A 25,450-nucleotide genomic window follows, 5' to 3' on the forward strand; every position below is an offset into this window, starting at 1 on the left:
AAACTGGAGTTCACAAAAAGGCTGAAGCCCACAAGTGCTTACCAATGGTACCACCCAAAGCCATCGCTCCAGACATCTGAGCTAGTAATTCTGGACCCGGTTTTAGGACTCCGAGGGTAGCTGCCAGTCCTCCAGCAACCCCAATCATGCCCAATGCATTGCCAAGACGAGCTGTTCCCTGGGTGGAAAGCCCAGCCAAGGCACCAACACAGCACAAACCCGAGCCTAGGTACATGATCTTTTCAAAGGGAAAGGGAGGAGATAGAGAGATTACTAAAACCTTTGGTCTATTAGCTTAGAGAGTTCAATATATTTCCTACTCATTAGGAATATTACAATATTAAATACTTAAATTGTATCTGCAATTACATTGTTTACATAAACTGGTTTCTTTTGGATTTGATATCATGCACGAAAACACATAAAAGTACCTAAATGTAAATGGAGTTATCATTGGATCTAAAAATACTAAATCTGACCAAATACTGTGAAAGAGCCAACCCCTGATGTAAGTGCCAGGGAATGTGCAATATGTTTTACTTGTAACAGTCTCATGAGATCCACAAGAGGGAAAAATCATTATCCTCATTTTGTAAAAGAGAGAATCAAGGCTTAAAGAAGTTATATATTTTCTCCAAGGCAAATGATCAGTAAATTGGAAATCTTGAATTCAGACTAAAGTCTTTCTGACTCATTGCTCCAACTCTTCTCAAAAAAAAAAAAAAAAAAAAATTCATTCAGTAAATACTCCATGTTGGAAACACAGAAGAAACTAAAAGACAGTCATTGAAAAGAAATAGAAAATGGGGAGTTCAGAACAAAGTTGAAGCTGTTATATTACAAGTTGGAACTTTCAAAGTCCAGCTGGATTATTTCTGTTTTCCTATACATTAAGTTTAAACTATCCTTTTTTTTAATAAATTGGCATCACATCTCTTGGTAGCAAGAGATGATATGCTGGAATTGTAGAGGAAGAAATAGGAAAATAACTAATAGTACCTAATAAAAATGTTTGAAATTTTTTATTAATTGCTTCATTATAAATCCACAATCTAGCTAGGTACATAATGAAGATACTGATAACCTTCTTAAGTCTTTTTTACATGTGGAAAAATGTATTGAAACAAAGACATAAACGCATATTTAAAGTCAGTTACCAGAAAAATCTGTCTCTAGAATCCAGGGTCCTGATCCTTAGGGGAAGAGAATGCTCGGTTTGACCAAGATGTTTCTAGGGTTATTGTTGTATTTGCTTGAAAGAGTTGTATTTGCTTGACAATTTGAATTAGGGTAACCTAACAATGTTAAATCCAATAGAGAAGAAAATATTGTGGTAAATATAAAAACTTTCGGAGAGCCTCTTACCTGTTCAATGTCATAACCACTGTAGAGGGCAGCTAAATATCCACCAACGAAGGTGCCAGCAGGGAGAAGATACAGGTAGTTGTACTCTGGGGGGTCAGTGGGACGCTTGAACATGTCCAGCATTCTCTGAGTCACCAGAAAGCCACCTTAGCGAAGCAAAAGGAATAAAAAATGTGAAGAGGTACCTCTTTGAACTCACTGAGCAACATGATTTCTTAAAGTCTATAATTTTTCTATTTTAAGCACATCTTTATCACCTAGGAATAAATATAAAGTAACATTTTGCAACCTCAAAAAAAAATGTTTTTTTTGAGATGGAGTTCTCACTCCCAGGCTGGAGTTCAGTGACATGATTTTGGCTCATGGCAATCTCCACCTCCCAGGTTCAAGCTATTCTCCTGCCTTAGCTTCCCAAGTAGTTGGGATTACAAGCTTGTGCCACCATGCTGGGCTAATTTTTGTATTTTAAGTAGAGAGAGGTTTCACCGTGTTGGCCAGGCTGGTCTCAAACTCCTGACCCCAGGTGATCCACCCACCTCGATCTCCTCAAGTGATGGGATCACAAGTGTGAGCCACCATACCCAGCCAAAATTTAAAGTTATTCTATTACTCAAGCCAGTTCCATTAAAGAGGTGGGAAAAAAAACACTAAATATATCCAGAAAAAAAATTTGCTATCGGAAGGCAAAGCTATTTCTGTATGACTAAAAGAAAAAAGCCATTCAAAAAGCGTGGGAATGTGAAAGATCAAAGATTGTATTTTTTCTAGTAGGTTGTTACTTTTGTAAAACCCCATAATAAATTATAAAAGAAAAAAATACCATATCAACAGTTACCAGGCTTCTTGGACACATTAAAGAATTTTTAGCTACAAAATAGCATCAAATGAGTCTCACACATGAGTGATGGGCTAGGCTTTCAGTTTCCAGGAACAAACACTAGCTGGGATAAGGCAAAAGACTAACATTTTATCTAAAATTATACTCATTTATAGATGTTATGGTGATAGCGCTAACTCAACTTAATTCAAAGCTATGCATTCAATAACTTTCCAGTTAACTTGTAGCAAGACATCGTTTTGTTTGTTTTGGAGAACTGGGGCTTGTTCTTTTATCAAGAGTTTCTAAAAATTACAGATGGGCAAAATAACTAATTTTCCTGCACAAAGAGCATTTACAGTCTGAGTGAGACCATTCTTAAAGCCTCTAATTCTTAAAATAAGAATGTCTATTTTATACTGATTTATATTTGCTTTGCATGTCTCCATTAAAAATAGTACTCTGAGGCCTTTCACTGACACTGTACCTGCAATGTTGACAGAGGATATGAATGTAGCAAGAGCAGCAAGGCCCTGAGAAGTTGTGGAAGGATACAAATGTCCTCCCATCAGCGCCAACCCACCAACTGCCGTCAGCCCTAGAAAGAAACATCAACATGGTGAATACCGATAGTGACAACACCAAATCCAGTGTCGTAGCTGAAGTACCTCACATACATAGATTCATAGAGGGCAAAGTTCTCAACATCAAAAAACAAGGCAGCTTCCTTATACCCTCATTCAAATGATACAATTTTCCTTATGCAGACTGTTAACAACATGCCTTTACTCCATTCTCACTCAAATTACTACTGTGGGCAAAGGGTTAACTAAACCTTTTCTCCTTCTGCATAGGAATTGCACTTTCCTTTAACTTTCTAGCTATGTTCCTCTAACACAGATAGGAATCCACCAGTGTTATAGACAACACTGCTTATGGTTAAAAAGTGACCTGAGCAGGTAACTTGCATCTAAACTGGAAGAAACTCTTCATGAACTGTAAATGCCTGCTGGTGATGCCTAGCTTTGGATTTTCCTGGCTGCAGTACCTGTTGGAGTTAGATGTGTTCCCTGCAGAGATCCTGGAAGCTATGCCTATGGCAATGTCATAAAAGATGACTACTGGCCCTAAGGCTTTCAAGCCAGCAGCTCCCATGCTTATCATTCCCTCATATCTGAACCATTGCTAGGGGCCAAAAAGAACAGATCCTGGGCTGTTGGGAGGAGGTCTTGACATGTGTGTGATGGAGTATATGTTGTTTACTGAGAGGCTATGGCAAGGAACACCAAGCCATCCCCAGGCAGAAAACTGCTAGAATAAGCAAGCACTAGTTAAACCAGCTTCCAAAACACAGGATATTTGACCTTGTCCCCATTGTTGATTCACAGAGTGTTTTTTAGCTTATTTCTATCTTAGTATTGAACAGGTACTATCTGCCTGTTTAGCCTATCTTTATTCTGTGAAGAAACACTGAGCACCTACTTATTAAAAATAATCACTTGTTCACAAAGAGTAAATATGTGGGTCAGAGTCTGCTCTGGGCTGTCAGCTGGGAAATGCTGGCAGACCCCTGACGATACCACTTTGATCCCACTTTTGCACTCTATCTTTGTTTCTGTTACTTAATTCCTTCAGCGCCGCCTGGGCTGGGGTCTCTAAGACCGAGCTGGTCTCAGCACTGGTCAGCTGTGTGGACTGCTGCAAGAACTCTGAAAAGACTGGCACCAAACAGAAATGCCTGATGCCACCTCACTGGAAAGCTGCATTTTCTCATCCCATAGCTTCATGGTGAACCTGATGTAACACAGAGCCTATTGTAGCCTTGTTAGGCTGAATGTTGAGTTGAATCCAAGGAGAGCTTATAAGATATTACAACTATGATCTGTAGAACACCGGTTTTCGCATTTTATCCGTGGAATCCCTTCCTTAAAAAAAATAAAAATCAAACTTGGAAGAAGTTTGGTTCTGCACTGCTTAAATAGTGGTTCTGCACTGCTTAAAATGAGAGCAGTCCAAAGAGCTGACACACTCCCACGGCCTCTTGCTTTGCAGGCCCACATCCCATACCCTCTGGGAGTCTGGCAGCCCTTAGATCACCAAAGCAGATGCCTCAGATGCCAAGCAAAACAACTTGAAAACACAGACTTCATAAACCTCATTGACAGGCGTCCTAGAGCTAAGTAAGTCTATGAAAACCTGAGATGAGGAAGAACAAGAGAGGAACAAACCTGAGATTGCATTCGTCACAGACATCAGTGGCGAGTGGAGAGCAGGGGTCACTCCCCAGACGGTATGATAGCCCACAATGCCAGCCAAGCCAAAAGTGGTCACCATCTGAGAAAAGGCTAGATTGGGAGCGGCAATGCCCAAACCCAGTATCCCTGTGAGACCTAGAGAAAGAGGGTAAAGAGTGTGAGCTGACATCTAGTTAACTCAACAAGATTAAAAGCACACACACAAATATGTGGAATAGTCAATGCTTTTAAATTTCACTCCCTTGCCAGCAATGAGCAGATTTTTTAGACATTTGACAGTTGAGAAGTGGGGGGATTCGGGAATCCTGTGGACAAAACTCAACTTTCTGACCACCCTCACCCCACCACAAAAATAAGCTGTAAAGACCGAGCAATATTTATGAGTCATCGTAATAACAATTTGCACATTTTCCTCTGCGTGGTTTGTCCTCTTCCCTGTTGTAACTTTCATTGACTATGCCACATGTGTTTATACAAGCATTTTTTTTTTCCTGATTACAGGCCTATGGAGGACCTATCAAGGTATTTTCTACTTGGGCAAGACAGAACCTTTATAAGACAAGACTTTTATGAGGACAATTTTATGTCACTCTCAGGTTTGGCTGAGGAATAGGGCTTTTAAAAGAGTAGGAAGAATTTCATTCACTCCAGCACCTCCCCAAAACATATGGCTTCTACCCACCCAGGACACAAGTTTTGCAATTGCTCCTGAATCTGGGCTGGACTGCTGGCCAGGGCAGTCAGCTCTAGCCTCAACACCAAGTCAGCAAACAGGATTTTACAAAGAAAAGGGAAAAAAATACAAATTAAGTTAAGAATGTGCAGAATACAAACAGCTCTGAACATACATCTTTAATTATCGCCTTCCTTAATAGCAAACATGTGGACAGTTGTTCTGCAACAAAAGAAAGGGTTACCTCATGGTCAGTAAAAACAAAATGACAGTGGGTGACCAGGGAGCTAGAAGTTAACTTTCCTGAAGAAGGTACCTTTTTCCTTAATATAAACTACTACTTTGGAAGTGGCACCACTGGAATATCCACAGAATGACATTGATTTTATGTTAAATCATTCAATATGACTGTAGTTTTAATTTATATTTTCCTACCCACATATCATATATCCAAGGTTCCAGTGTATAGCCCATTAACCATGTGGTAAGAGAGTCAGATACAACATTGTTTTGCCTTCCAGGTAAAAATTAGAGAAGTGGTAGAGGGTTGTGAATAAGAATATGTTGTCTTAAGTCAGTGTGTCTGGTTTGAATCCTGGTTCCGCTACTCCCTAGCTATGTCATCTCAGGCAAGTTCCTTAACCTCTCTGTGCTTCAGTGTCTTCATATGCAAAATTATTAACCCTCTCTGTCTTAATCTGGAAAAGAAAATAATAATATACCCACTTCGCTGAATTTTTGTAAAAAATAATGAGCTAAGGCATGTGAAGTATTTAGCACAATGCCTACAATTCACTAAATGCCAGCTATTACTAAGGCCATATTAGTCAAGAAGCACTATCTTATCACAATCCACAATCCTTTGATTTAGACATCTATGAGAGAAGTTGCATCATACATCTGAAGGTTTTCTTATCAACTATTTAATAAACTGATGTCTTTTCTATAATATATTTAGTAATGTATGTCAGACTACATTTCTATAGTCTGTATGATAGAGGAAGAGAAAGGCTGACAAAAGAAAGAAGAGAAAGCAAATCATATTCTTTGAAGAATGCTGTTCTAAATACATTCCTAATTTTTTTTAATGTTTATTTTTAATATAAAAAAGGACGTTTAAGGTAAGGAAAACCACATATAAGGTTATTCTTTTATTCACTGGAATATGCTACTGTCATATATATTAAGAGGCAATATGCCCTGATTCAAGAAATATAAGAGAAATCTAGAAAAATAAATCATTATATGTGTGCCTCACTACATTTCCTCATGAATCTGAAAGAGAAATGGAAATTTACAATCCTACTCATAATACGCTCCATGTACAACACAATAACCTCATTTCTTTTTTTTTTTTTTTTTAACAAATGAGTGCAAATAGGGACACTGCTTCATCTACTCACAGTATTCACAGCTAGAGGCTTTTTCAGTCATTTTGCTGAAACTTGCTCTTTATTCAAGGAGAGTTACATGTTTAGCTTTAAAACATCTGGCCTCACATGGGAATTTAGAGAATGCTGAGTCTACAAGAATTCTATGTGCCTGGTGCTGGTCCTTAATTCTTTATAGTTTGCATTTGTTTTGTTTTTGTTTTGGCTCTGAATAGATCTAAACATTTTTAATTCATTCTTTGAGACAGAAATTAATTTAATATCAAATATTCATATTTCAGTCTCTAACAATGAATATAGTCAGGATGAATACTAATCACCACTTTACAATAAATTATTTAATGTTTTCGTGAAGATGAATTTAAAAACAAAGAATTTATGTCAAATTGTAAAGAAAGAGATCTAAATGAAAATATTGAATACTTTTACAAGTTGAGTAACTTAAAATGTTAGTCAAATGTTCATGGGCTATAGCCTATATTGTAGAATATATTCTTTAAGGCAAACATTTGGTTCCCTAGTCTTATCCATGTGTAGATAATCACAGCAGATATTTTACAAAGAATAGAAAAAAACATAATTAAACTTATATGCATTTAACACCAGCAAAATATGGCATACATCACTTCTCAATATATTTGATGTAGAAATAATCCCAGCACTCTGGAGGCCAAGGCAGGAGGATCACTTGAGCTCAGGAGTTCAAGAACAGCCTAGGCAACATGGTGAAGCCCCATCTCTACAAAAAAAAAAAAAAAAAAAATACAAAAATTAACTGGGCATGGTGGCATGCACCTGTAGTCCCAGCTACTCAGGAGGCTGAAGTGGGAAACTTCCTTCCTCAACACCAGGAAGTTGAGGCTATGGTGAGCCATATTCACACCACTGCACTGCTACTTGAACAATGAAGAAAGACTCTACCTCAAAAATACATATACACAATTGGTATATTTTTAACATATATAAATGACTGTATTTAAAATGTTTTCTATAAAAGGAAAAATGTTTATTGCCTGCATAGTATTTCGTGCTTTCATTCCAGTATTTAGCACAGTGCATACATATACATAATAGGTATATTTTTAACATATATAAAAGACTGTATTTAAAATGTTTTCTATAAAAGGAAAAATGTGTATTGCCTGCATATTATTTCATGCTTTCATTCCAGTATTTAGCACAGTGCCTCTATTTATTGAGTCCAGTAAATAATCTCCAATTCTGTAGAGGTGGGACAAATAACACACTACTGAAAAATCAAGTCTATCAGGCCCAATTACCAATGGAATCCAAAAAAGACAACAGCATTTCATTTATTAATTTTGACAATTAATATATTACTTGCAAAATCAAACAATCAGGACTAAACCCTGGTTAAATAGTATCCTCACCTGCTGTATATGCAGAAGCCGATGTCATTGTCTTCCTGAAGGGTGTAATGGTAGCTGCTTTTTCAGCTTCCAGCTCAGCCACTGTCTTCTGTTTTACTGGGGTACCCTGAGGAATATTTTTCGGTGTCGGAGCTGGGAAAATCACTTTACCATCCTAACAGATATTAGAAAATAGTACATATTAAAAAGCCAATCCAGCATTTTAAAATTGCTTAAAATAGGTTACTACTTTTTAAAACCCTGTTCTTTTAAATATAATTTTATATAAATTCATATCATTTGTAACATTTTATATAAATATGTCAAATGTGTATATAAATACTAATATCCGTGTTACACATACATACATAAATATGTAATTTGTATGTGTATGGGACATATACACAAGAATGCAAATCAAACCCTTAAAAGCAGATAAGTGGGCTGGGCGCGGTGGCTCAAGCCTGTAATCCCAGCACTTTGGGAGGCCGAGGTGGGTGGATCACAAGGTCAAGAGATCGAGACCATCCTGGTCAACATGGTGAAACCCCGCCTCTACTAAAAATACACAAAATTTAGCTGGGCATGGTGGCACGTGCCTGTAATCCCAGCTACTCAGGAGGCTGAGGCAGGAGAATTGCCTGAACCCAGGAGGCGGAGGTTGCGGTGAGCCGAGATCGTGCCATTGCACTCCAGCCTGGGTAACGAGCGAAACTCCGTCTCAAAAAAAAAAAAAAAAAAAAAAAAAAAAAAAAAAAAAAAAAGCAGATAAGTGGGGGAAATATTTTTTACTTTTTTCAATTTGTTTGTTCATTCTCCATTTTTCAAAGGCAGTGTACAGTTTTGGCAAGTCATGTACTTTTAAGTCTTTGAAATATTTTTCTTTAAATCATTCTGCATTTCAAAACATTTTCAAATATGTTTTATGCCAGCATAAACCTGGCATACCAATGCCTTATTAAAATATGTCTCAATTCTAAAATAGGATTCTCCCATAAACAAAATCCTACAACAAATATACATTAAAAGCACAGGAAGAAGTAGATCTCTTTACTTACCTTCATCACTACAGTTCCTCTAATGACATGACCCATCGTACCAAAGTCAAAGTCATCTTTCACATCAAAATAAAAATTATCTTTGTCCGGGCTGATGGCCTTCAGGAGTTTGGTGATGTTGTTGGAATATAGGGTGCTAGCCTGAGTGGCCATTCGGCTGGGCAGGTCTGTGTAGCCTATGTGAGTAATTCCCTAAACGAACAAAATTATAGTCAAAAAGGTCTATCACCCTATGTTCACATTCATTCTAGGACAATTCTCATTCATATTCAGTAACTAAGTTTTCAAATTATATATCTTTATAACTATACAGATATGCCCATAAACATAAATACATATTTCAAAAGGAGCGTTAAATATGCCTATTTTTAATTTTAAAATTTCAGGTCTCGATGGCTTTAAATATTTAAAGAAATAAACACCCCCTCATAAATCACTGAAGACATGAGAAGTGAATGCATATAGAAAATGCATTTTGCTGTACCTTATGAATATAGAGTTCTCCTGGCCTTGTGGTTTCAAAGTTTCCACCAGCCTCAGCAGCTAAATCCACAACAACTGAACCTTCCTTCATTGACTCAATCATTTCTTTATTAAATAAAACTGGAGCTTTTTTACCTAATAAAATCAAAGAAAACAGCACAAGTTATATTATCACTTTCTAAAGCCTTAAAGTCTAATTATTACAGTAGTTTCTGGGCATTCAGGAATTTAACGTCTGAAATTTTAACTCTCTCTTGGAAAGACCATAGCATGAATGAGACTGGGCATTCTCCTAAGGAAAAAAATATGACAAGCGTGTGCTGCGAAGGCAGTGTGCAGGAAGGAGCTATGTGGCTGGCAAGCAGGCCCTGCCATCTGCTCAGCAAGAGAATCTCAGCACTGCTCTCTCTACCTGGTTTATACACCACAGCATTCACAAAGAATTAAACAGTTTGAGTGTTTTTTTAAAAAAAAATCATAATCATAAACCACTGTGGAAACTATATCCACCCAACTAAACAATTCATAAAGGTCACCAATGTCAAGGATACAGTTAATACTAATTTATGAATTACAAAATAGAAACTTGCCAATTATCCTAACATATGTCACCAGATTTTCTGACACATCATATTAACCTACCATAATTTAACGAGAAAACTTTGAGGAGAGACGGGAAAATGCCAAGAGATCAAAACAGTGGAAACCCACAACTCCAAAAGATTTAGGAGTCCCTCATACATTTATTCCCACTCAACAACTATGTACTCGTGTCTATAGTGAGTCAAGCCCTAGTTATGCCTGGTTCTAGGAATACAGTGGTAAATAAACAAAAAAAGTACCTGTTCTCATGGTGTGCATTCTCCTCACTAATAGTTCACATTTTTAATTCACAATGTGTTTTTTAAAAGTTCACTAATTCTTACACAGAAGATGAAACCCCAGACCTTAGGACTTTTCAAGCTAATATACATCAATATGTTCAACAGGGGCTCATACTGTCAGCATGCTATCATGTTCACATTTCATAAAACAATGGAAATACCTAAAGCAAAAGATAAACTTGTGAGATTAGTAGTGTTAAAGTAGAGCACAGCCAGGTGCAGTGGCTCATGCCTATAATCCCAACAATTTGAGGAGCTGAGATACGGAGGATCACTTGAGCACAGGAGTCCAGCTAGGGCCACATAGCAAGACCCCATCTCTACAAAAATAAAAAAAAAACTTAGCTGGACGTGGTAGCACATGCCTATAATCCTAACCACCCAGGAGGCTGAGACAGGAGGATCACTAGAGCCCCAGAGCTCAAGGATGCAGTGAACGATTCTCACACCACTGCACTCCAGCCTGAACAACAGAGTGAGACTCCATGTCTTAAAAAAAAATTTTTTTATAAAAAGAAACCAGAGTATTAATAGCCTGATAAGCTCTTCTTTTGAAAGCTTTTAATTCTGTGTTTACAGAATTTTAGTAAAAATACTGCCAATATATAAATGCAAATTGATTTAAAATAAAATGTACCTCATACTAAAATGTTTTTCAATCCACTTGACTAGAATACATATGATTCAAAAAGGAAGGATAACCTTTGTAGTACATGTGGAAATAAAAGGTTGTGAAGATATGAGTAAAGTGCTTATGTAGCACTTCCTTATTTCTGCTATAAACTTTATAGTTTTGAAATAAAATCCAATCCTACAGCTCCTGGGACTGAATGGCTGTCACCGTGGGTGAAGTGCTTTCTCTAACATGACCTCTCGAAACTGCACCAATGGACCTTCTATTCCAGCCACACTGGGGTCGCTGCCATTATGATTTGTTAGAAGATCTCTGGTTCTTTCTTTTGAGTTTCCAATAAAGAGCATCAAGAGACATTTTCCCCAGAGACGATATCCTGAAGTGCTGGTAGTTTTGCCACTTCTCAAAATTTTCTGAAAGTATTCCTTTCCTCTACCTTCCCTACTGTAATCTAACAAAGGCACCTTGAATACTTAACTAAACTTTACTCAGCCATGAGAATCTCAGGAAGCAAACCACATCCGTCTGAGGATTCTTCATGCTGCTCAGCTCTCCAGTGATTTAAAGCTATGGATCATATGGCTGCCTCCACATAAACAGGCATATTTAAAGCGCAATCTGTACTTTCCAGGTATTTGCTGTCATCGCCAACCCTACTCTCTGGTCCAGAGCCTCGTCTCCATTTACCAGCCTCTTGTTAACCACAGCTTCTCCTCCCACCTTATTTGCACCCAACTTTGGCCAATGATTGCACGCATTTTATTTGGCATCTAACTTATTTCTCCTGCCCTAGATGTCTGGGATTCCTTCTTTTCCTGAGACATCCATAGCTAAGAATGAGTCCCTGAACTATGCTACCACTTTGCCGACATCAAGTGGCCAAAATCATTTTTAGGCTCCCTAAAAACATCAAAATATACAACCCATTTGTCTCCTCTCATTTTACACATTCAACCTCCACAAAACAACCATGCAGTGGCTAACCCAACTTTGAAAAACAGACATACAGGTTTGCATTTTAACAGAGATTAGTTGGGTGTTTTTTCTCCATTATTGCTCAGAAATTCAATCACTTTTAAAACAATAGCATATTCTTTCACATAGGTTAATTTATTTGGTATACAGACTAAAGGATATCACTATAACAAATTTAAAATTTTACTTAAGTCACACAAAGTATTTAAAGACATGGAATTATTATAAGTAAAATGCACATAACAAAATAGTACATAAGTTTAGATATATATTTATATACATGAGTGTTTCTCAGTTATATATACATAGATTAATATTATATAATATAGTACATTACATATGCTATACAGTTTGTAGTAAATTCTGTATCATATAACATTTAACAAAATCAGGGTATATTCAAGTGATGAGACTATTTTCGTCTCTGTGCTTTTCCTTATCTCCCAAATGTTTTAATTTTAAAATTAAAAAAATGTAATAAGGGCTACAGGGAATACAATGATGAATGTTACAGTGCAGCTGCCTTCAAGCACTCACATGTGGATTAATTTTTTGAAAATTCTGGAAAGTGCAGAAATAGAAATTAAAAACAGAAGGGAAAAAAAATAAAGCCAAAAAAGAAGCAGGGTAGTAAATAAAAGCTCCAGATGAGCAAAACCTCAAAAGAACAGGTCCAGAGAGAGAAAGACTGAGAAGACAATTTCAAAATACTATCTTACCCTCATAGCCTAATATAATAAAATTTAATGCATAATAAATACAGCACTACACAACGAAGAACAAAAGTCATAAGATGATTAGTTAGATATCTGGGTAAAAAATATCCACCCAAAACTAACACTATACATTAAACTCTAGAAAGATAAGAATTAATTGTAAAAGAAGAGAATTAATCCATAAAGTGAAAGCAAAGAGGAAAAAGGAAACCCTGGTGAGTATCTCTCCAGTCTGTGGATAAAAAAAGCACTTCCTAAACTTAAAGCAATGAAGAAAATTACAAAAGAAAACATCAATAGATTTAAATATGAAAAATGTATGTATATATTACAATCCTCAAAAAACAGACACAAATTGATGAAAAGCTCACAGAAATTCAAACAAAAACAAAACACTATAATCCTATAGATAAGTGAACAATAAATACAAATGGAAAATTCAGCAAAAACCAGTAAAAACAAAGAAAAAATGTTAATTGTTCGTATGATGTGGAGACATCACAGGTGATCTTTATTTTCTACTTTGTACTACAGCATCTCTAATAAAAGCCACATATCATTTTTATTTTAAAAATAAAATAAAATGCTCCTGGATAATCACAACCAGTTTCTCCTTTAAGTCAAGGAGAAGTGGTAGTTTAAGAATTGGTAGTAGGAATACTGGAAGAACTTAGAAATACTCCACCCTACTAACTTGCTAATTGAAAAGCCTGACTTCTGTCCTCCCTTCTACAACAAATAAAGCTATGCAGTTAGGACAGTCTTTCAAGGAGTGTACCAAAACACTAAGAAAGGGAGACACAGGTATAACTAAACAGGAAGATGTGTCCAGATTTTTCACATGTATAACATGGACATGAATATATCCAATGTGTACTGCAAATCCTTCAAATATACAGAGATGCCCTCTACACCCCAGAGACAACTTGTTGAAAAACCTAGATATAAAAGACAAAATAAACACATCATTCTGACAAAGACTTATAAAAGAGAAAATAATAATGAGCACATCAGATGTTTTGGGATATAACTGCAAAAGAAATAGGAAAATTAATAAAAGAAGGCCAATGAGAGGTATTTTTTAAGGCCCAATTGGGCTTTTCCCCATTTTGAAATTTATTTTTATTAATGTTATCATTTATCTGCAAAAAATACACAAAAAGATCATTATATTTCCTAAAATCAGCCCCCTTAAAAAAATCAATCACCATGACAGAATAAAAGTAACAAGGAGAGAAATTTTTAAGAAATATTTTCTGGCACAATATCAACAGTGGGTGAAGGATTTGGCATGATATCCAACTTTGTGAAATATTTCCTGCTCCCTTCTGGTTCATGGACATTGAGTTCTCCTGGAAGGGTTACTGAGTTTCCTCTCAGTGGGATTTATTTCCACACTTTGGCCAAGACAATTGTAGGACGTCAAGCTCTCACAGTCATCATTCAAATATTCATTCATTCATTGACATAACTAATACTTACTTAGTGTCTCCCATGTGGAGGGTGGATGAAGAGAGAAAAATGTTACTTAGAGCTCTAGGGTCTAATATTTTACAATTGAAAGTGGCTGCATTCAAAGGTTGGTCAACAATTTCATTACTAAAAGAGCTGGGTATTTAAAGCACTCATGTACGAATCTGAATTATAGTTTCCCAATTGGTTGGCAGTTATCTGGAGTGAGTAAGGGTACCACAGATTAGTGTAAGGCATCCTTGAATCTCCATGTGCACTCTGAATTGACTGTAGACTGAAAAAAAATGCCTCATGCATGTGTACTGTTTCTTGATATATGCACATATGTCTGTGATTCACATAAATTCATTCTTAAATGTTACTGGATTCATAGTATCTTTTGCTAACCATGTATTTTCTCAATAAATGAATACTAAGATGCAGTTTTAAAAGTATTAAAATGAGACGCTGCTAGAAAAACTAACTTCTGCCTTGTTTTTTGTTTTTCCTCGTATGTGATTTAAGAAAAGATTACTGATTTCTAAAAATAGCTTTAACAACTCATTGCTATGTAGCAAAAGAATATATCATTGGCTTCTTTATAGCACTAAATTCAAAAAGAGTTATATAGCTTAAACTAAATACCAAAGGCTAAAGATTTACCAGAAAATTTTGTAATGTATCTTTGTGAATGAATCACGCCTAACATGATCATCTGAAATCAATAAATTCTTAGATTCTTAATGTGAAAAGAACCAAACCCTCACAGATACTTTAATCACACCAAAAAGAAAAAATAAATTAATTAAGAAGAAACCACAAAAAAAAATATTAAAAACAACAAGACATGAAGATAAAATGGGTTTACCACAAAATTGTATAATGATTCCAAGGAGCATTCAGCATTATTTACTGAAATTATTCAACCGCATGTAATCAGATGGGGAAATTCCTAACTTCCTGGCCTGCAAGGCATCAAACTAGAGGGTCTAAGAAAAAAAACAAAACTTTCTGCTTTAACAAGAACATGAGATACTTAACTTCACAATAATATGAACTATAGAGCTATTTATCCAAACCAAAATATATTTCTCATGAACAAGATAAGGACAGTTTTTAATGTAATATAGTCTCTATATTGACTAAACGTAAAATAGAGCAGGTAAAGAAAGATACCCTGAACTTTAGCATTTACACAGTAAGAAGCTTCATTATAACAACATAATGTTACAGAGTATTGTTAGTTATCTACTCAGTATCTATTTCCTCCTTTTGTCACTACACTGATTTCCATTTATCTACCCAGTCCACAAGCTTCAGGAGACATGACCTCAGAAATCACTTGTATTAGTCTGATCTCATGCTGCTATTAAGAACAACCCAAGACTGAGTAACTTACAAATGAAAGGGGTTTAATTGACTCACAGTTCCACAAGGCTGGGGAAGCTTCAGGAAACTTACAATCATGGCAGAAAGGGAAGCAAATACATCCTTCTTCACATGGCGGACGGAGAGAGAAATGAGTAACCCCTGAAGGGGGAAGCCCCTTATAAAACCATCAGATCTTATGAGAACTAGCTTGCTATCACAAGAACAAGATGGGGGAAACTGTCCCCATGATTCAATTGTCTCCACCTGGTCCTTCTCATGATATGTGGGGATTATGGAAACTACAATTCAAGATGAGATTTGGGTGGGGGTACAGCCAAATCATATCACTGCTCCAGAGGCAGGCCTGGAAGACCTAAGGGCAATCTTATCACCTTATTAGTGACTGGTTCAGAAATCCAGGTGGAAGCCAAGGTGCATCTCATTGCCCTTCCTACAAGGATTGGTTCAGCAGTGGTCATAAACCAATCAAGGTTAATAAAAATGAGGGAAAACCTGCTAAAAATTTCTGATAAAGAAGTTTCCTTGCTCTTCAAGAGGGAGCCATCAGCACTGGCCTGCCTTGTCCTCTAGGTAACGTGTTGTACACACTGGAGCCTGAAATCGTTGCTGCCTTCTGCATAGCACTGAGGAAGCCAACTCAGAGAGGAGAGCGAAGCAGAGAATAAGAAGGAGCGCAGTCAGGGTCTCCCAGCCCACACCTATTCACAGCTATAACTGGACTTTGTTCTGTTAACAGAACCCAAGAAATCACCTACCTTAAGGCAAGATGTATTAGAATTTCTCTTTCTGGCAGCTAAAGGAATCCTAACAGATCCGTACCAAAAGCTCTTTTAACATTTCAAAATCACCGGTGGGGTTAAAATAGTCTTAAGCTTTTAAAATGTTACAGACAAGGACAAAAGGGTTTTCATATATATATTATGCATATAAGAATAAGAGATAATTGATTATGTAAAAGATAGAATGTGGCAAGAAAGTGCTGAATATCTAATTTACTGATCCATTATCCAATGAGTCTCTGATTTAGCTGGCTCCATAGTACATAGGGCAACCCCTCCACTCTATTTATCATAGATATGAAAGCTGTGTTCATGAACCTAAAGAGATTCTGGCCCAAGCTTAAATAGTCAAGCAGAGTACTTTATATGTGAGCTTTATCCTTAGAACTACAAGAAAACTTTGTCTGCATAATTATTTGTATAAGGAACCAGACAGAAAGTCAGGCTGGCAAATAGTTGGCTTTTACAAACCGGATGCCTAGAGATATTTCTAAATGTAATACTTAGGAAATATGATTAGTGAACAGCATATTTTAGCAGATTAGAGAAATCCCTGAAGATCTATTTAAAGGAAAAACCTAAAAACAACCTTTTATGTCATAAAGAACATATCTATAAAAATTTTGAAAGGATTAACTTAATAATTTACATCTCATAGCTACAAAATTCTGTGTAAATAAAAAGCAAAATTAGTTAAGATTCTACCATGGTTTCATAGGCTACAATTCTCCAAACTTAAATGGTAGCACAAATAAGGCAATATATAATATTCTCATAGAAACTACAGCATTCTTTGAATTCTCTCCAAGATGTGTACAGATGTACATTAGCTACCAAAATCATTTTTTTTAAATGATGCAATAAAATTGTATTGCACATTCTGATTTTGTTATTTTGTTAATACAGAAGAGTTTAAAAGTGTTTTAAAAAAATAGAAATAGTGCTATTTATTTTCTTTCTCATGTTTTTCAACTTAGATCAGAATGAGGTTAACTGGGAAAAGAGCCTTAATAAAATGGATACCTTCAGAAAATTCATATAAAAAACAATTAAGTCATGTTTCTCCCCAGGGAAACCCATGCCACATTGCCATCTAATAAATATTGATTATGTAACTTCATGGGTAGATTCATGAGGGACCATCTTCGATGTTCCACATAATCCTTGAGAATGTCTGCACTTTTATTGCAAAAGTCAATAAGATTTGTAGTCCTGAGTACCATCCAGAAGACAAGGCATTACCAATGGAAGAAAGAATTACAGTAATGTTCTCTATGCCCAGCCCTACACTGGGTTTTTTCTTCATGTATTCTTCAAAACAACTCTACAAGGTAGAAATTTTTATCCACAGTTCAGAGGTAAGGAATCTGATGATGTTCAGAGAAACAAATCAGCTGTTAAACAGTAGAACCAGAATTTGAACCTACTCCATCTGGCTCTAAATCTATGACCCTTCCTCTGATTTCCAATGAACAGATTAAACATTAACTAAAATTACAAATCAGGAAAGAGAAAAGAGACTGTTAGCTGTGCACAAAAATCTGTATTTCTTATAGGCTGAATTGTGCCCACTGCAAAATTCCTATGTTGAAGCCCTAACCCCCCAGTACCTCAGAATATGGCTGTACTTGGAGACAGGGCCTTCAAAGAGGTGATTAAGTCAAAATGAGCCTATTAGGATGGGCCCTAGGCCAATCTAACTGATGTCCTTAAAAGAAGAGAAAATTGAAGCATTAATAAAAGAAACCAGGAATGTCCTCACACACAGAGGAAAAAGCATGTGAGGACACAGCAAGAGGGCAGCCATCCACAAGCCAAGCAGAGAGGCTCAGAAAAACTAAACCCACTGACACACTGACCTTAAACTTCTATCCTCCAGAACTACAGGAAAATAAATTTCTGTTGGTTAAGGCACTAGGTCTGTGGTATTTTGTTATCGCAGCCCTAGCACACTAATACTATGTTCTCTTATTCCTGGGCACAGAGCTAGACAATTCTCAGCTTCCATCATAGTTAGGTTTGGCCACGTGACTAAGTCTTAGCAAAAGAACGCAAAGCAGGAGTGATGTGTGCCACTTCCTGGCCTTTCATCCACACGCCTCCATCCCCCTTTCTCCCTAGCTGGCTGAAATAGAGAGAGTGCCAGAGCAACCTTCATAGCCTCATAATGATGATGGTAATGCTGTCATAACCTGAATCCCCAGATGACCATATGAAAAAGAGATGCCCACCAATGTGTTGAACCTGCTATTACTAAGCAACATGTAAATTTCTGTAACAGCAAAGCCATTATACATTGTTGGATTAATCTGTTACAGCAAAAATCATAGATTCAGGGCTAGACCACCCTAACTAATACTCAATAGGGAAAATGGAAGGAAAGAGATACGGAAACGTGGATGGTAGGGAAGTACTAGTACATTAGCAGTCATGCTATTTGTGCTACTTTGGCAGAAAGAGTCTCAGCCTCCCAGTCCTTTACAACCCAGGGAAAGCCAGGAAGGACAGTGTAATGCATACCAACATTTCAACATACTTCTGGAGAAATAACAAACCAAACCAAAGTATATGTCATAAATTTTCCTAACAGAACATTTGTTAAATTTGGCCCAATCACTCACAAAGTATGCTCAAATACACCCTAAGAAATCAAGACTGATAAATGACAATGGAAAATGTCACAGTTTTGGCATTCTCCACTTGATGACAAGATGTTCTGTCTTTATTGAAAGCTATGAAGAGGTGTATAGACAGCCTGTGGTTACCAACCCTTGATGTCGCAACACTTAAGTTTCTCTCTGTTCTTCAAAATGTCTTCAATATTCTCAAAACAAATGAAACTTTATAGAACAATATTACAAAAGTCTATATAATTACAAAATACATTGAAGGGAGAGAATTACAGAACATGAATCAGATAGCTAAAAAAAAAAAAAAGTAATGTAATTCCGAAAGAGTTGGGTATCACTGATCTAGCAGACAGTTTTGTTCTTTAAGATCATAAGGCATATAGAATAAGAGAAAGAATAATAAATCCTTACTTTTGGGAAAAACGTTAGATAGTCATCAAAACAATACTTTCTTTGTGGATTTACACAACTGGAGAGTATCAATTATTCTTGTATCAATTTTTCCCTTGCCTGAACACACAAGTTTGAACAATTACCATGGAAAGTCATTCTTTTGCACTATATTTCCACTCCATATGAAAGATAAATTCAACAAGACAAATGGAGAACAAATGTTGATATTCCCGGAGACTGCAACGTTTCAGATTCCATATATGTCAGGACCTTGTATATTAGAGGAAAACACCTCCCACCCAATTCTCCAGAGACGTGAAAAATCACCACGAAAGTCCACACCCTTTAAGGGATATATTTTACAGATCCTAACAAGTATAGATTTAAAAAAAAAAAAAAACATTGCTACCCTAATCTGGATTGTGCCTAAAAGACACAAGTACATAAGGTGTAAGGTATTTTAATTTACTATCAAGCAATGAATATGCTCCTTCCTCTCTGATAGGACACTTTCTAATTCCTAAACAGCCCTTCCACTACTTCCTAATTCTAGCTCCTGAGAGGTCTAGCTAGCCAACCACCTCAAACTGCAGACTGGGCATGTGTCCCAGTTTTGAATAGTTTAAGAACATTAAGTTGCCAGGCTTAAATTCGCCTCTGCAATGTTCCTATCCAAAAGTGAACCAAGAATGTTTTATCAGAATTGGTGGACAGCACTGAAAAAATGAGAGGAACTGTAACAATCAAGACCTAAGGAACAATCTAGAATTATTAGTTCATAAATTATTAGTTCAGAATTATTAGTTCAGCAACATTTACTAAGCCACCATTGTGTACAAAGCACTATGCAAGCACTGGCATAAATCAAAGACTCCTGCTGCACTCACAGGGACACAAGACAACTGAGGAGTGATGGGACTAAGCACTGCTGTAATAGGAAGCACAAGCAAAGTGCTCGGAGTGCAGAAAAAAGAACACTACTGCTGAGCAGGAGACAATAGAAACTATAGTGGATGCAATAATTAAATTGAGTACAATTTCAAAAAGCAGAGAAGGACAAGGATAGCATTTCAAAGAGAAGGAGCAATATGTGCAAAGGCATAAAAATATCTTGGCCCACTTGAGGAGATTCATAGCAGTCAACATGGCTGAAATCAGGCCAAGAAAGCAAGACATTAGTTTAACATGAAACACAAAAGCTAAGTCAGGATCAGAAAATGAAAGCCAAGAAATACCTCCAAGGAATGCAAACTTCATAGCACAGGTAACTGAGGAATGGGAGGCTATGATCCAACTCTGATCAGTTTCAATGCCTTGCTTCATCTAAAGATGCTAGGAACCCAAGTCGTCCAAGCTACCATCATCATTGCTAAACAAAAACTCAGGGCTTAGAGTAGCTACGGTTCCCCTAAGTTAATGAGGGCTAGGCCTGAGGTGGGAAAAGGGAGAGCTGGGAAGCTATAGGACTTTACAATGCTCATGATTTTTTAATTAAGTGGTCATCAAGAAAGATTTTAAATGGAAAATGTAGTTTCTGTCAGGTTAAACTTAGCATGTGCTCCACAGTTCTCTTCATTCTCATTGGAACTTAGGTGAAATTTGCCCAAGACACAGTCAGTGCAAAGACATCATAATTCCTTCTCACCCCACACCATGTTCCCCTCCCTAACTACTTACCAGATTTTCAACCTGATTCCATCCCTGCCTGATTATTATTCTATGTCTATGACAAGTCTCTCTAAAAGGGTTTCAGATCATTAGGGATGCTAAAAAATCTGTGTCTCAAAAGGCTTAGCAGAAAAGATTATGAGCACAGCCTGAACATTACCAGAGAGCAGGGCTGCCTTACTTTTTAACGGTAGCCTCAAAGGTCAAGGTGCTGGACAGGAAAGTAGAGAGCTTTCTTTTGTGTGCTCAGCACCACAAAGCAGGATTGTCAACTGGGCCCCATCCTCAAGTTACCTGCATTCAGTGAAATTCTCACCTTTAACCCATCACTCGACCCAACAGAGGGGTGAGATGCTGATCCGCGGTGGCTCAAGCCTGTAATCCCAGCACTTTGGGAGGCCGAGGCGGATGGATCACGAGGTCGAGAGATCGAGACCATCCTGGTCAACATGGTGAAACCCCGTCTCTACTAAAAATACAAAAAATTAGCTGGGCATGGTGGCGCATGCCTGTAATCCCAGCTACTCAGGAGGCTGAGGCAGGAGAATTGCCTGAACCCAGGAGGCGGAGGTTGCGGTGAGCCGAGATCGCGCCATTGCACTCCAGCCTGGGTAACAAGAGCGGAACTCCGTCTCAAAAAAAAAAAAAAAAAAAAAAAAATCAGGCATAACAACTAAATAGCTACGGAACTATCTCATTCCACATACAATCTATATAAGTCAAGGTCATTGTTTTTTCAAGCCCACCAAGTGATGTACACCTAGGACAATAAAAATGTACCAACTCCATAAAGTTCTCCCTGGAACTACTTACCTGTGTGTGCCTCTCAACATTCTTATCCATGCCAGGTCTTCAGTCCAGCCTTCCAGGGATCTCAGTCTATAAATCTTAGCTTAGAGAATTTCTGACTTTGACTTAATCCCCTTTGAATCCACTCAAGGAAAACTGCAGAACAATTTCTGCTCCAAGAGTCATTCAAGAGTCAGATACACCATCAGGGGACCCAGGCAAAGGCTCAGAACATAAACCAGTAAAGATAAAATCCCAAGGACATTGTTTTCCAAAGGGCATTTGTATCTTTATGTACTCTTTCAGTCATTTTCATTAAATGCTCGTGCTTTCCATTTTCAGTGCCCCAGAGTTAGGAAAGATCTTTAGAAAAATCACCTTTTTCCGTATAATATTCTAATTAACTTTTTTTTTTTTTTTTTTTTTTTTTCAAAAGAAAGTAAAGGCTCTTGAGGGCGAGCTGAGGTACTGATCAAGAACTTTCTGAAAGTTTAATGTGAAGATCATGGCTTCAGTAAGCAAAGAAGGCTTAGTGGAACAGATTAATAAAATTTCTTCAACTAGTCTTCAAGATTGAAGTCTGACCTTTTACTAAAGTACACTGACTATAAGCTCCTTATAAAAACTAAAATATTATGGAGAGGGGGAAGGCCCTGAAAGTCAGTGTGTTTTTATAAAATGAATCTTGAGTACTATCACCTACATCTAGCTTTTTAATCAATAATAAATCTGTATACTCTGTTCAAATTATCCCTAGTTCTTTGCAGTATGAGTTGACTAAAACTAGCTTCCTATCCACATGGTTTACTCCATGAGTAAATGTTTTAGCACCCTCTACTGGCCACTTGTTACATCTAATCCTCTCTTAACTTCTCCCCAATGCGCAGCTGCCTCTCAGAGGTCAGATGGTGGCTGCAGCATAGGTCACCCCATTTCTTCCTCAGAGCCACCTGTGAAACAGCTGAGCCAGGAGCCACTGCCACAGAAGGAAAGGATGAATCTTGAAGTGCTCTCCTGACACTGCTTATGCATGAGTTCTGTCTTCACTGACAGATTTCACAAACACTGTCCTGGATCCAATGGCTTGTCTGATCTGCAGGCACCTCCAGGAATCAACCACAGGCCTCATTTCTACACTTACAGATGCTCCCATTGGCTGAGCCCTGCTGAGACCCCCATATCACCCTCCTGCCTGTCTGCTTCATCTAGCCGCCCTGGTGGGATGCGGGTATTTGGAGAGACCAGCTCACCTATCACAGAGGACAGAAAGAAAAAGAAAAACACACTTGGGAGGCTTGTTTTCCCCCACAAGCTCACAGATCTGATGCCAATCAATTCTTTGTCCTTGGGTTTATATTAGCCAGGCTTTTTGTTGTCAGGTCAGGTGCCAGAGGAGAGTTTCTCCTCTTTCATAGCCTCATGACAAAGCAAATTCTAATTATCCACAGTACCTCCGAGCAAGTGAGGCTCCTTCACTAGGATCTAACGTAAGCAACCATGAACCCTTTAAGCTCTCATTATATGGCCCACTTTCTTTCAGAAAGGAAAAAATTAGAGTCAACATGGTATTCGTTATTCACTAACAAAAGGAAAGGATAGGTGAAGAGAAGAGGTAAGACTACAAAAGGTGGAGAGTTTCTTCACTCCCAAATCTTGCTAGATCAAGCCACTGCTTACTGATTAATAAATGCTTGCGGTTTGACATCAGTCATGCACTGAGGACAAAATACTATTTAGGAGATTCGTAAAGGGACTAGAAAGTAATTCCTACCATCAAAGAGCTCACAATTTGGCTGAAAACATGTCAAAAGAAATAATTTAAAACTAACAAAGGGTCATTTCCATAAGTAAAAAAAAATACACTGAAAATTCCATTAATACATATACATACAAAATCCCCATCTGTCTCTCACATATATGGAAAAAATAATCAAAATATTAGTAACAGTCATCTCTTTGGTAGAACTTCAGATGATCTGTATTTTTTTCTTATTTATTGCTACTGTTTGAATTTCCGACAAGGAGAAGGTAGTATCTTAACAAAGAAAATGTAAATAAATTAACAACAAATTTATCAAGGGTTTGAGCAAAGGCAACTGCTTATGAATATAATATTGTACAGACATCAACAAATGGTGCTGGGATAACTGGCAAGCCACACGCAGAAGAAAGAAGCTGGATCCTCACCCCTCACCTTACACAAAACTCAACTCAAAGATGGATCCTTAAAGACTTAAATCTAAGACCTGAAACCATAAAAATTCTAGAATGTAACATTGGAAAAACTCTTTTAAACACCAGCTTGGGCAAAGAGTTCATGACCAAGTACCCAAAAGCAAATGCAACAAAAGCAAGATAATTAGATGTCACTTAGTCAAACTAAAAAGCTTCTGTACAGCAAAAGAAATAAGCAGAGTAAACAGACAACCCACTGATGGGAGAAAATTTTCACAAACTATGCATCTAAAAAATGACTGATATCCAGAATCTATAAGGAATTTAAACAAATCAGCAAGAAAAAAATATATAATCCCATCAAAAAGTGGACAAAGGATATGAATGGACAATTCTCAAAAGAAGGTATACAAATGGCCAATGAACATATGAAAAAAATGCACAGCATCACTAATTATCATGAAATTGCAAATCAAAACTGCAATGAGATACCACCTTACTCCTGCAAGAATGACCGTAATTTAAAACTCAAAAAATAACAGATGTTGGCATGGATGTAGTGAAAAGAGAACATTTTTACACTGCTGGTAGGAATGTAAACTAGTACAATCACTATGGAAAACAGTATTGGAGATTCCTTAAAGAACTAAAGTAGAAGTACCATTTGATTCGCCAATCTCACTACTGGGTATCTACCCAGAAGAAAATAAGTCATTATATTAAAAACACACTTGCATACGTGTTTATATCACACAATTCGCAATTGCAAAAATATGAAACCAGCCTACATGCCCATCAACCAGCAAGTGGATAAACATACACACACAGACACACAGACACACACACACACACACCATGGAATACTACTCAGCCATAAAAAAAGAAGAAAATAATAGCATTCACAGCAACCTGAATGGAGTTGGAAACCATTATTCTAAGTGAAATAACTCAGGAATGAAAAACCAAGCATTGTTAAAAGGGGAAGCAAGCTATGAGGACACAAAGACATAAGAATGATATAATGGTCTTTGGGGACTCAGGGGGTTAAGGGTGGAATGGGGATGAGGGATAAAAGACCACACATTGGGCACAGTGTACAATGCTCAGGTGACAGGTGCACCAAAATCTCAGAAATCACCACTAAAGAACTTTTCCATGCAGCCAAACACCACCTGCTCCCCAAAAGCTAGTGAAATAAAAGAAAATTGAACAGAAAATAATAATCTTTTCTAAATAAACGGTGTTTTATTCTTCACAAAAAAAATTGTACATACAGTAATCTATGAAGTTCTATTAAAATTCACAGAAGGGCTAGGGGCAGTGGCTCATGCCTGTAATCCCAGCACTTTGGGAGGCCAAGGCGGGTGGATCGCCTGAGGTCAGGAATTCGAGGCCAGCCTGGCCAACATGGCAAAACCCCAACTCTACTAAAAATACAAAAATTAGCCAGGCGTGATGGTGGATGCCTATAATCCCAGCTACTTGGGATGCTGAGGCAGGTGAATTGCTTGAACCCGGGAGGCACAGGTCGCAGTGAGCCAAGATCACGCC

The 25,450-nt window shown here is 37.3% G+C and overlaps 1 protein-coding gene across 5 annotated transcripts in view; it reads right to left on the reverse strand.

The window, feature by feature from the left end:
- NNT (nicotinamide nucleotide transhydrogenase) overlaps window positions 1-25,450 on the reverse strand; it is a 92,232-nt gene that overhangs the window by 40,376 nt on the left and 26,406 nt on the right. For all 5 annotated transcript variants that reach the window (XM_074386054.1, XM_010336627.3, XM_003925878.4 and 2 more), the window contains 7 exons: window positions 9,414-9,547; window positions 8,930-9,121; window positions 7,893-8,046; window positions 4,411-4,572; window positions 2,670-2,780; window positions 1,366-1,511; window positions 43-238 (listed from right to left, as the gene is read on the reverse strand). In XM_074386054.1, the coding sequence (XP_074242155.1) occupies window positions 43-238; window positions 1,366-1,511; window positions 2,670-2,780; window positions 4,411-4,572; window positions 7,893-8,046; window positions 8,930-9,121; window positions 9,414-9,547 (1,095 nt within the window). The remainder of the gene's footprint in view (window positions 1-42; window positions 239-1,365; window positions 1,512-2,669; window positions 2,781-4,410; window positions 4,573-7,892; window positions 8,047-8,929; window positions 9,122-9,413; window positions 9,548-25,450) is intronic.

The sequence above is a fragment of the Saimiri boliviensis genome, chromosome 1, assembly GCF_048565385.1.
Source record: "Saimiri boliviensis isolate mSaiBol1 chromosome 1, mSaiBol1.pri, whole genome shotgun sequence".
NCBI lineage: Eukaryota > Metazoa > Chordata > Mammalia > Primates > Cebidae > Saimiri > Saimiri boliviensis.